The 13,125-nt window shown below is 44.2% G+C and overlaps 1 protein-coding gene across 1 annotated transcript; it reads left to right on the top strand.

The window, feature by feature from the left end:
• Positions 1 to 416: 416 nt before the first annotated feature.
• cers3b (ceramide synthase 3b) lies at positions 417 to 12,973 on the top strand (the record flags this gene model as incomplete). The annotated part of the gene is made up of 10 exons (XM_084335227.1): positions 417 to 589; positions 2,735 to 2,852; positions 3,042 to 3,160; positions 7,099 to 7,156; positions 7,505 to 7,555; positions 7,717 to 7,809; positions 8,121 to 8,249; positions 9,932 to 10,038; positions 11,430 to 11,583; positions 12,857 to 12,973. 10 exons carry the CDS (start codon positions 417 to 419, stop codon positions 12,971 to 12,973), a joined length of 1,119 nt encoding a protein of 372 aa, XP_084191353.1.
• Between the last annotated feature and the right edge of the window lie 152 nt (positions 12,974 to 13,125).

Below are 13,125 nucleotides of genomic sequence, written 5' to 3'. Positions count from 1 at the left end.
TTAAAAAGAAAATGTTAAAAAACTATATAATTATTATTAAAAAAAATCTGTTGTACTGAACTCGTACCGAACCGTGACCCCAATACCGAGGTACGTACCGAACCGTGGCTTCTGTGTACCGTTACACCCCTAGTCTCCCTGTGTCTCCATGTGTCTCCTCCATGTGTATCCATGTGTCTCCATGTGTCTCCTCCATGTGTCTCCATGTGTCTCCATGTGTCTCCATGTGTCTCCATGTGTTTCCATGTGTCCCCATGTGTCTCCATGTGTTTCCATGTGTCTCCATGTGTTTTCCATGTGTCTCCATGTGTTTTCCATGTGTTTTCCATGTGTCTCCATGTGTCTCCATGTGTCTCCATGTGTTTTCCATCTGTCTCCATGTGTCTCCATGTGTTTCCCATGTGTCTCCTAGCAGCATGTTGGAGACGATCAATGAGTGGTTGTGGTGGGAGCGTCTCTGGCTTCCAGGGAACCTGTCCTGGTCTGACCTAGAAGACCATGAAGGACGGGTCTACGCTAAACCCTCTCACCTCTACGCTGTCCTGCCCTGCGCCCTCTGCCTGCTCGTCATCAGATACCTGTTTGAGAGGTCTGTGTGTGCTCGTTACATGTGTTGATTGATTGATTGATTGATTGAAAACTTTATTAATTATTTAAATTGTTAAGGGGATGCAGACCAGAGAAAGACTTTCGTCTTGTTTACATCAGGGTCCCTCATTTTCAATTCATCAGGAATTGTGTTTGGGTGGATGGGTGCATTCATGCATAGTTTTGTGTGCACCATACATTTGTATGCATGTCTACAGGTATGTGTTTAAATGTGTGTTTATGAATGTGTGCTTGTCACCAGGCAGACTTCCATAGCATTAGTCATACTCATACTATAGTCATACTATAGTCTACCCATATAACTCTGCATATATTGTGACGAACCTGGGGTTGATCAGGCTCGCCACGGTTCAAATACAAACAAATTCGAATGTCGACACAAGCAATATCAATCAATACAAGTATTTATTGAATTCAGGGCAGAATCCAGAGGGGAAAAGCAAAAGAATGGTCATGATTCAGTCCGAGGGTCAAAAACACAAAACAGGCTCGCCGACAGAAAAAAGGATTGTTCACAATTCAGGGTAGTCGTCCAGTCCAGGGTCAGTACACAAGGGGGTATCTCAGCCAGTCCAGGGTCCAGTACACAAAGAACACCTACTTGCCTTTACCTCTCCTATTACTACCTCTCACCATCACAACTCCGAAAATACAATCTCTCTCTCTCTCAATACAACAACTCCAACTCTGCTCGACTCATTCCTCTCTAAGCTAGTGGTTATGTAGTGTGTGGGACTGGGTGTGTGCATGTGAGATGTGGGTGGACTAATGATGCACAGGTGTGTTCTATCAGTACTAATCATCTACCTAATTGACTCTACTCCTTCCGTGGCAGAAATATCTCCCATCCTTCACATATCCATGGGAGGGGGAGATCTGTCACAATATTTATCCATATCTGTCTGAATATACCTGCATATAATCCTTCTATATACCTACTTATACACCAGTATATAACCCATATAACTGTATGATGCATGTACATTAATGCTGTCTATACCGTATACATATATTTATTCTTTTTTTTTTTATCCACTTTTTCTCCCATTTTTCTATATTTTCTCCCATCCCAATTTCGTATCATCCAATTCAACCCTCCCGTGTCACGGACGCTGTTTCTTGCCTCCCACAAGCCGGCTGCAATGTGAACTAAGTCATACATAGCACAAGTCCCCTCCGGTACTTGAGGTAACAGCAGTCGCATCTTTTAACCTGCGCAGCTCGATCTCTCAGTGGCGAGGAGTAACGCGTGGGAGGCTCACGCTGCCCCCGACACTTCCTGATTCTACTGCGCAGGCGCACCAACCGACCTGTAGGAGTCGCTGTCCACAACGCCCGATCCCCACCCATCAGTTTTCCACCCCCTAATACGGCCAATGTGTATTAGTACGGACGACCAGCTAAACTGAAAGCAAATTTGGAGCGCTGGGCTCGAACTGACGAGCCCAGCGTCTCCAGCATTTCGTGGCGAGCGCCTTGCCCACTACGCCACGTAGCCGCCCATACATATATTTATTCTTACTGTATATATATATATCCACATCTGTCTGTACATACCTTCATCCTTTTTACATGTCTGTTTTCAGTTTTACAGCATCAGTTCAACAGTTCAACAACCATACAAAAGGAAATGCTGCTAACTGCCCCCCCTCCCCCCCTCCCTGAGTTACAGAAAAATAGATACAAAATACCCCCCCCCCCCCCCCCCCCTGAAAGAAAAAGAAAAATTCAATATAAACAAAAACAAAAAATACTCCCCCCCCTCCCCTCCCCCAGACTAGGACCTCAACAAATTACGTTTTTTCTTTTTTTTTTACACACTTTGAGAATTTAGTAAACCCAGTTACACCCGTCTAACAGGTGCCCATACTTCTACACCTACTGTACGTATTAATACTACAACTCTGTACATACATCTATTACTCAGTAGTGCTAATTTAAATATATTATACCCAGCTTAATCACCTGTACATTGTATATTACTATTGCACTTTACTGTTACATTTGCCCTCTGGTTGGATGCCAAACTTCTTTTTTGTTGTATTGTGCTGTATAATGACAATAAACTTGAATCTAATCTAATCTAATCTTTACGTATTCCTTGTTTCCTTGTGTGCTGATGCAGTAATGTGGCCGTGCCTCTGGCTAATATGTGGGGAGTCAGAGATAGATTGCGTCTGAAAGCAGAGCATGAACCTACCTTAGAACATCACTTCCTCCACCAATCGCGAGCCCCGTCACAGGTATGTTGAGGTACATCAGCCAATGGGCTGTTTACAGATAACACCACCTACATGGTCCCCTGGCCTCTGTACAGTCGGGCGGGATCCACAAAGAATGGATTGCACGGTGCTAATTGCACCCTTACTTACAATAAATGCACCATTTAGCATTTATATAGTGGGTTATACTGAGCTCCTTCTGTGTCTCAGGCTGACGTGAGGGCTCTGTGTAAGAAGACCAGCTGGACAGAGAGACATGTCCATGTGTGGTTCCGGAGGAGGAGGAACCAGGAGCGCCCGGTGCTGCGCAAGAGGTTCTGTGAGGCCAGGTGAGACGACTGTGTGTGTGTGTGTGTGTGTGTGTGTGTGTGTGTGTGTGTGTGTGTGTGTGTGTGTGTGTGTGTGTGTGTGTGTGTGTCTGTGTCTGTCTGTGTGTGTGTGTGTGTGTGTGTGTGTGTGTGTGTGTGTGTGTGTGTGTGTGTGTGTGTGTGTGTGTGTGTGTGTGTGTGTGTGTGCGTGTGTGTGTGTGTGCATGTGTGTATATGTGTCTTTATGTGTGCTTGCACATGTGTGTGTGTGTGTGCGTTTGTGTGTGTGTATCTGTGTGTGTATCTGTGTGTGTGTTTGTGTGTGTGACCGTGTGTGTGACCATGTGTGTGTGCGTGTGTGGATACAGGTGTGAAACTCCACTGTCTTTGCTAACATACCAAATACTCCCGGATGTTGTTTTTGTTGACACCAGCCACAGGGAGGTGCTGGTCATAGAAGTAGGCTGTACCTTTGATCTGTACATGGACCAGGCCTTCCGGGACAAGTATATCAAATACCAACCACTGCTCAATGTGATGGCCGACCTTGGGTATACAGTAGCTGTAGATATAGTGTACTTGTATTCGGAAGTCTTGGCCATGTATACAAATGCACCATGACCGGTCTGAGAATTCAAGACATAACATGTCTAAAAGAAAAGCCAAACAAAGCTATTATTGGCAGCTTAGCCACGTGGAGAAGGAGGTGCTATGTGTACCCTTAAGTGTTCAGTTCAGATTCCCTGTTTATGTAATGTAATTTGTGGAACCAAAAAAAGTATTCAAGTGTGTGTGTGTGTGTGTGTGTGTGTGTGTGTGTGTGTGTGTGTGTGTGTGTGTGTGTGTGTGTGTGTGTGTGTGTGTGTGTGTGTGTGTGTGTGTGTGTGTGTGTGTGTGTGTGTGTGTGACCGTGTGTGTGTGTGTGTGTGTGTGACCGTGTGTGTGACCGTGTGTGTGACCGTGTGTGTGTGACCGTGTGTGTGTGTGGATACAGGTGTGAAACTCCACTGGATTTGAACCCAGGGCCCTGTTCCTCGTACCTGGCTAACTGAGTTAGCCGGATAATTTTCAGGATAACTTGACTTAAACTAGACCTTTCGGTTCCCCAACGTTCGATTTTCTAAATCACTATGGCAACAGATCAGGGCAGGGTTTAGTTCAGTTAGCTCGATAACCTGCATGGCCACACCCTCGCAAAGAAATGCCAGCTCCCTTCCTGAAATAATTCTCACAGTCTAGATCCCATTATACCATTCTGAATTATGTTTTTGTGCTTTGTTTTTCTAGAGGGGGCTTTTGAAATGTAAAATAATATACCTAAAATGCTGATAATAAATCATATTCAGCCTATGGATTTACTTGTCCTAAATAATGCATGTCATATATACGGCACTCGATATACACACTATGTGGTTATTTTAATAACGTCGGAGCATTGCAAATGTGAATCCCGCTGGGATGTTTTTAATGATTAGTTTCATATTCTCGGCTGTGGATGTATTTGCGCCCGGATTGTGTTTCATTCAAGCATAAATTGAAGCGTCTTCATGCGTGGATATGAATTACGACAAATCTGAATATGTGGATTGTTGAATTGTATCACTGTCACTCACACGTTATTGTGATATTGTAACTGGTTTTAAAATGTTTGAGGAGATGTGCTGTTTGACGGATTAATTTGATGACGTGGACGTGACTTGAGAAAATGAATGAGCAATTGCAAGCCTTTGACGTTTTGATGAATGAATTTAAGAAAATGCATTTATCTGTTCAAGCACTGTTAGTGTTATCTGATGATGAACAAGAAGGTGATTAACATGACTGGTCACTGGTATAAACCAAAGGTTAATCAATTCAATGCATGTATGCATGATGTCGCTGGCCCTCGCTGGCGGGGCAAAAGAAGCTAAGGCCGGAGCAAGGCTCCGGCGAGACGCCCCCCTCCAACAGCCGATCATGGTGCAGGGCCGACTACATCTTCTGTCAAAGATGACGCCGTAGTCAGAGTGCTATGGCCTGCTATTCTCACGGCTAATGTTCAACGGTGTAGCACAAGCTAACAGCTAACTCCAGGCTAACTGGTAGCATCAGGCTAACGTTCCCAGCCAAGCGAGCGTACAGAGCTAGCGTCGTAGCTAAACAGCTAACTGGCTAACAGGTAGCTCAACCCAGCTAGGACGCAAGCCAAGCAGCTACCACCGAAACTGTACAACGTGAGAACACAATATAGGCCAACACTCAGACAGCCGCTGTCTGTCCCTCTCCTCATCCGAAGAGAGAAGAGGAAAAGAAGTCAACACAGTCTTCAGAACGGTGATTATCAGACACAGCGGTGCCGGCACAAGTCCCTCATGGGCTGCAGCCGACTTGAGCGTGGAGGTATTCTCATAACGAAACACCAAACTCACCTTCCTCGCGCCGGGTAACTTTCATCTTGAAAGGCGCACGGTGACAGAGAGTATCCGTTTGTCCAGAGATCCGGGGGATTGAACCGCAGATTCGGATACGGTCCCAGGCAAATAGAGCTCCCGATGAGGAGCTCATGTAACGTGGGCGTCAAACCAGAACCCTCTCCACGCCGCTAAGAGGCAGCAAAAAAGGGTACCAGCCTGGAGCCAGCTTTCGTAAGTCATGCAGCCATTCCCCCCATAGCAACACAACTGGTGCTTGCATCTCAAAACCATCACCCGCCCGGAGAGGCAGCCAGCCTCACACGGCCGAGCGCCTCTCAAGCAAAGTCCAACTGCAGAGCGGAGGTAATACCTGTCCAACTGCAGAGCTGGAGGAATGCCGGCAAGGATTAGGCCAGCGACGCAAGCCCCTAATACGAAAATGCCGGTGGAGGTCAGAATGATCATCATCTTCTAGACACCCCGGTGGCGAAGACATTATCGCTGTATTTCCTCGAAAAATAGTGAGAGAGAAAATAAAGATATAATGTCAACGCAGCTCCTTCATCGTAGCTCCTTTCCAACTATTCTCTAAACTCAAGTGGTGTACACAGACACTTGATGGTGGTGAAAACAAGAAAGGAGCTGTTAGTATGGCCACACCCCTGCTTATGTAGAGGAGCGGATGGGGGTGTGGCCAGGCGAGTGGGTGTATATAGGTGCACGTGAAGATTTATTCAGTGCTAATACTGATATGGGAGTGTATTCCAGTAGACGCAGAGCGGAGCTATACGATATATAACCTGGAAGCCAAACACCTGCCAGTCAGAAATAGATTCTATGCTTACTAGGCTTCAGGCAGGATGACTGTACTACGACGGAAACCATCTCGGCACATGTACATTTAGTCATTTAGCTGAATGCTTTTATCCAAAGCGAAGTTGTGTACAACAAGTCAGCAGAAATGGTACAACTCTGGCAGCTAAGGGTCAGTAAGATTGTTCGTCAAACAGTGTCGAACCTGAGTGCTACAGTCTTGAGTGCATAGTAAGACATATTAGCATAGTAGGTAGTAATATACACTGGTCAGCCAAAAGAGGAACTTCCCCGGGGCTAGAGGACATTTTAGGCTTACAGGCAACTGTGTACATGTGTTGGTGGGTGACTGTTACGTGTGGGGGATGTTTGTGCCCTGATCAGGTGTTCCTAGTGTGATGTGTTATGTCTAGCTGTAGTTCCCTGTCCTGGTCTTGTAGTCCTTGTCATTTCCCTCCCCGGTGTATCCATTTGTAATCAACCCAGGAGTGTCTTGTCTCGTCATTCCCTCATGTATAACTGTTCTGTTTTTCCCTGTCTGATGCTGATTCTGTCTGTGCAGTTCTGTGTTTTTGTTTGTCATTATTTTATATTTCTTTCTGATCACAAACCATGGTAATTATTAATTAAATATCTTTTGTTGGTTACTTTGGCTACCGTCTCCTTATTATGTTACATTGACCAGACAACTAGCCTTCTTTCAGTCAATGGTAATGTAATAGTGATGTTTGTTTTCTCTTGCCTTGTCAACAGCTGGAGGTGTGTGTTCTACCTGCTTGCGTTCATCGGAGGAATCCTAGCTCTCTATGATGTAAGTATTGCTGCTGTACGCTGTATGTTCGAGCAATTTTCCATAGCCATGCTTGTCCCTCCTGTCAATCAATTTAGTGTATTTCTTAATCCTGTGCTCTGGTGTTACTGGACCTATCTCACTCTCACTCTCACACTCCTCTCTCTCTCTCTCTCTCTCTGCTTCAGGGTTTTCCTCACACCGTCTCTCTCTCTCTCTCTCTGCTTCAGGCTTTTCTTCACACCGTCTCTGGCAGCTAACACAGTGATTAAACAGGGCCTCGTTCAGCAACACTTTCAAGTGTGAAATGTGATGTCACCCTGTCTCCATCTCTGTTGTTGACAGACTGTCTCATTTACTTTGTTTTAGAAACCTTGGTTTTATAACCTGAGGGAGGTTTGGACTGCCTTCCCCAAGCAGGTGAGAGTTATATATCCTATAACGTATTTACTATGTTGTAAATAAATCGCCACATTAATAAACTTTTATTTAACATTTATCATGTGTGTGTGTGTGTGTGTGTGTGTGTGTGTGTGTGTGTGTGTGTGTGTGTGTGTGTGTGTGTGTGTGTGCGCATGAAGTCCATGCTACTGTCTCAGTATTGGTATTACCTGTTGGAGATGGGCTTCTATCTTTCTCTGATCTTCAGCCTCACATTTGATGTTAAACGGAAGGTAATTATATTACATTTTATAAAATAATAAATAATAAAAATTCAAAATGGTAGTTTGTGTCTTCATGTATGTCTGACATACATGCATGCATGTATGTGTGTGTGCGTGCATGTGTACTGTGTGTGTATGTATGTATGCTGGCATACATGCATTCATCCTTGTCTGTATTTGTGTGTATATGTGGCAATGCGTGTGTGTGTGTGTGTGTGTGTATGTGTGTGTGTGGCACCGGCATGCGTGTGTACATGTTTATGTGTGTGCATGTGTGTGTGTGTGTGGGTGTGTGTGTGCGCGTACGTGTGTGTGCTCAGGACTTCAAAGAGCAGGTGATTCACCACATCGCCACCCTGATTCTGCTGGGATTCTCTTGGGCTTCCAACTTCATCCGCATCGGAACCCTCGTCATGGCAACGCACGACTCTGCTGACATACTGCTGGAGGTCCGTTCCTCTCTTTCATTGGCATAGAAGTACATGTCAACCAGAACAAAGATCGCTGCGATCGATAGGCTTGTTATGGGAACAGAGGAACGGGACCCGAATAAGAGTGAAACAGTTCAACAGTTTAAACGCTAGACAAGCGTGTATTTATTTACAATACCAAATACAGAGCACTACAACAGCGACGGTGGAAGTGTGGTGTATGCAGGTCGGGGCCTGAGTTAATGAAGTGTGTGTTAACCCGAAAAATTTGTGGTGTAGCAGATTATGTGTGTGTATTTAATATGTGAATGAAGTCTTACTGTGTTGAAAAATATGTAGTGGAATAGGTCGCTTCAGCCACGCCGGGGCGAAACAATAACGGATCCCCGAGGGGATAACGCGAGGGACTTGGCAAGGCAGGGGAGAAAATAACACGGGAATATAACGGGCGGATGAACGCGACGAGTGTCCGAGACGCCGTCCTCCAAACTAGACGGAAGAGAACAGAGACACGATATGAGTTGACCAGTAAACATCTACCCACGCTGGAGGGGAGAGAATAAACAAGGTTAGGATAAACAAACATAGGCAATGAACATGCGCATCAAACAACGAGGGTTAGGTAACAGAATATTGAATGAACAATACAACGAGAACTAAGCTAGACAAAATAGTCGAGAGGTAAAGATTTAAGGCGCAACAAACCTACTGTTCCTACAGAACGAACTCGCATCAACTGCTGGGCTGGTCAGGCGTTTATAGTCCGGGAAGAGGCTGCATTCTCTGATTGATCATCAGAACCAGCCGTGAGACGGGAACGTCTAGACTCTAGAGAGACGTGCACCTCGAAGTTGGGTAACCGCGCCACGCGTCCTCAGGGGGGAGCCAACAGGCCGCGGTCCCTGCTCAGATACAGTCCTCACAACAAGGCTACTGTTGGGTGACATACTGTATGTGTATCAAGTTCAAGTTTTGTTGTATTTGTCACATATAAGGTACACGTACGATACAGTGAAATGCTTGGTTCTAAATGGTAAATAAATGGACATTTACATTTATATAGTGCTTTTACTGTATCCAAAGCTTGACAATTTGTTCCTCACATTTGACCCATTCACTCACACATTCACACACTGACGGCAGAGGCAACCATGCAAGGTGGCAACCTGCTCATCGGGAGCAGTTAGGGGTCTTGCTCAAGGACACTTCGACACACTGCCCGGGAGGAGCGGGAATCGATCCTCCGGATTGCCAGACGACTGCTCTACCTCCCAAGCCACTGTCACCCCACTGTCTCCCCCTGGTTCTGTATGACCTTTCTGAAATTGTGCTTCATACAGTAAAATAAAGTAAAAGAAGGTGCTCCACTGTGATTGTTTCAAATCCATTGACTTATAAATACAAACTCACCTCCCTCCCCCCTGAGCGACAGTAGCTCAGGTGGTAGAGCGTCATCTGGTGATCTGAAGGTTCCCGGTTTGATTCTGGCTCCTCTCGGGCAGGGTGTGTCGAAGTGTCCTTGAGCAAAGACACTTAACCCCTAACTGCTCCCAATGAGCAGGTTGGCACCTTGCATGGTCGCCTCTGCCGTCGGTGTGTGAATGTGTGAGTTAATGTGAGGGACAAGTTCTAAAGCGCTTTGGATAAAGCTGCTATATAAATGCAGTCCATTTACCCTTTACCATCTCAAACTCTCTCAGGGTGCGAAGGTGTTCAACTACGGCAAATGGAAACGGACCGCTGATGCCATGTTTGTGGTTTTCACTCTGCTGTTTGTATTAACTAGACTCGTCATTCTCCCTTTCTGGTGAGTATTGTACGAACTTTGAACTCTCAATTTATACCTACCTCACCACCTACAACTGCCCTACACTGTAATCATCGTAATCCTAATAATCATAAATACCTACCTCATACTACAGTCTATATCTCTGCATGACGGCATGTCCAATAGTGCTGTATATAGCGTATATATACACATTTGTATTTACAGCATATATATATATATATATATATATATATATATATATATATATATATATGTATACAGTAAGAATAAATATATACGATATATACCGCATTATTGTACATGCTATCATACAGGGTTATATGGGTTATATGCAGGTGTATATAGAAGGATTATTTGCAGGTATATTCAAACAGATATATATATATATATATCTGTTTGAATATACCTGCAAATAATCCTTCTATATACCTACTTATACACCTGCATATAACCCATATAACCCTGTATGATAGCATGTACAATAATGCGGTATATATCGTATATACTGTATATATTTATTCTTACTGTATATATATATATATATATATATATATATATATATATATATATATATATATATATATATTTCCACATCTGTCTGTACATACCTGCATATAATAATTTTTACATATCTGTAGATGATATATCTGTACATATCCTACTTTTACTAGTTACACTGCTGGCCAATATGACTACTACCATAGTGTCTTTATACCTGTAGCACTGTACATATTAATACTACAACTCTGTACATACATCAGTAGTACTAATTTATATATTTTATACCCAGTTTAATCACCTGTACATTACTTTCGCACTTTACATTTGCACTCTGGTTGGATGCCAAACTCATTTTTGTTCTACTGTACTTGTGTTGTATAATGAAAATAAACTTTAATCTAATCTAATCTATTGAGAGATTAAACTCACTGTATCCAATACATTTGGATTTACTGACACAACTTGTGCACATGGGTTCCACACAAATCAATTTAAGTAACCCCCTGTCAGGGCCGGGCCTAGCACATTTGGTGCCCTAGGCAAACTTCACCCCCGCCCCCATAAAGAAAATCAAAACGTAACAGTTCTACAGTACTATATATATATATATATATATATGTATGTTAGAATATTGGTTGCAGATATATTATATTATATATATTTTAGAAGGGGGTGCAAAAAAATCTGCCCAAGAAAGAAAATAATATATATTAATTATATATATTATTATATATAATGTATATATATACATATATTTCTTTTTTAGCTGGGCACAGTTTTTGGCGACCCCCTAGGCAACCGCCTATGTCGCCTATAGGAAGCTACGCCCCTGCCCCCCTGTGATGAGGATACACACTTATTTTCACATGTATAGAGTGTGACTGGGTAAGACGTGTCTGTGTTGTCAGGATCATCCACTGCACCTGGGTTTACCCTGTGGAGTTCTACCCTGCCTTCTTTGGCTACTACTTCTTCAACGCAATGCTGGTGGGCCTGCTGATGCTTCACCTGTACTGGGGCTTCCTCATAGGACACATGCTTTACAAGCTCATCTTCAGCAAGGTACAGTATTACTTTTAATGATGGGTTTTAATGATGCCACAGGTTTCAAAACACCCACCACCCATTCCAATTCACACCCTGCACAAACAACGATGTGTTCCTGTATACACCTGGAGGACGTTACAGACCCCCTGCGGTTCAGATGATGCAGTCAACTTTACACTCTATCCTCCAACATCTTGACCGCACAGGGACTTAAAACAAGGATCCGCGCGGAGTTTAACACCATCATCTCGGACCTGCTTCTCAATAAACGCTCCCGACTCACCGCGCCTGCCTGCCTCTACCGGTCAGTGGATTACTGACTTCCTGGTGGATAGAAGGCAGTAGGTGAGGATGGGGAAACTCACACCTGGTATACTCACAATGGCAGTGCTCTCCTCACTGCTCTTATCCCTGTACACCAATGACCCCTACGTTAAACCTTCTCTCCCCAGTGCTCTTATCCCTGTATGCCAATGACTCCTCCTCCAAGGACCCCTACATTACACCTGCTCTCCTCAGTGCTCTTATCCCTGTATGCCAATGACTCCTCCTCCAAGGACCCCTACATTAAACCTCTGACATTTGCAGATGATACAACAGTCATCAGTCTCATCCAGGATGGTGACGTGTCTCTGCAGACCGACGGGAAGTTGAAAAGCTGGTCCTTTGGTGCCGAGACGACAACCTGGAGCTGAACTCGAAACATATGGTGGTGGATTTAACAATGGAGAGATGGTGGTGGATTTAACAGTGGAGCTGGTGGTGGATTTAACAGTGGAGATGGTGGTGGATTTAACAGTGGAGCTGGTGGTGGATTTAACAGTGGAGATGGTGGTGGATTTAACAGTGGAGATGGTGGTGGATTTAACAGTGGAGATTATGGTGGATTTAACAGTGGAGATGGTGGTGGATTTAACAGTGGAGATGATGGTGGATTTAACAGTGGAGATGGTGGTGGATTTAACAGTGGAGATGGTGGTGGATTTAACAGTGGAAATTATGGTGCATTTAACAGTGGAGATGGTGGTGGATTTAACAGTGGAGATGGTGGTGGATTTAATTTAAAACCTTTATTTAAAGTCTTGTTGTTGTGATTTTATATGCTGTGTGATTTTATATTCTTTTGGATGATGATGATGAGGATGACAATGGCGACGTGTGTATGTGTGTCTATGTGTAATGATTTGTTTGAGGATCACCTGTTTCTCTTTCTACTCTGTTTGACACCATCATCGTTTGTTCACCTTCACTCACTTTCTCCTTCCTCTATCTCCTCTTCATCCCGCAGCTGGAAGGGGATGATAGGAGTGATGCAGAGGAGGAGGATGAGAGTGACTCCCCAGAGGAGGAAAGCAAGAGTCACAGAAACGGCGTTGGAGCCAGATGTCATGCCAACGGGCACTGAAAGAAATAAAACAGAGAGAGAGAGAGAGAGAGAGAGAGAGAGAGAGAGAGAGAGAGAGAGAGAGAGAGAGAGAGAGAGAGAGAGAGAGAGAGAGAGAGAGAGAGAGAGAGAGAGAGAGAGAGAGAGAGAGAGAGAGAGAGAGAGAGAGAGAG

This window comes from Notolepis coatsorum (assembly GCF_963971535.1).
Source record: "Notolepis coatsorum genome assembly, chromosome: 18".
Classification (NCBI taxonomy): domain Eukaryota; kingdom Metazoa; phylum Chordata; class Actinopteri; order Aulopiformes; family Paralepididae; genus Notolepis; species Notolepis coatsorum.
The sequence above is the reverse complement of the archived record's forward strand: the minus strand, read 5'-3'. Positions and strand labels throughout refer to the sequence as shown.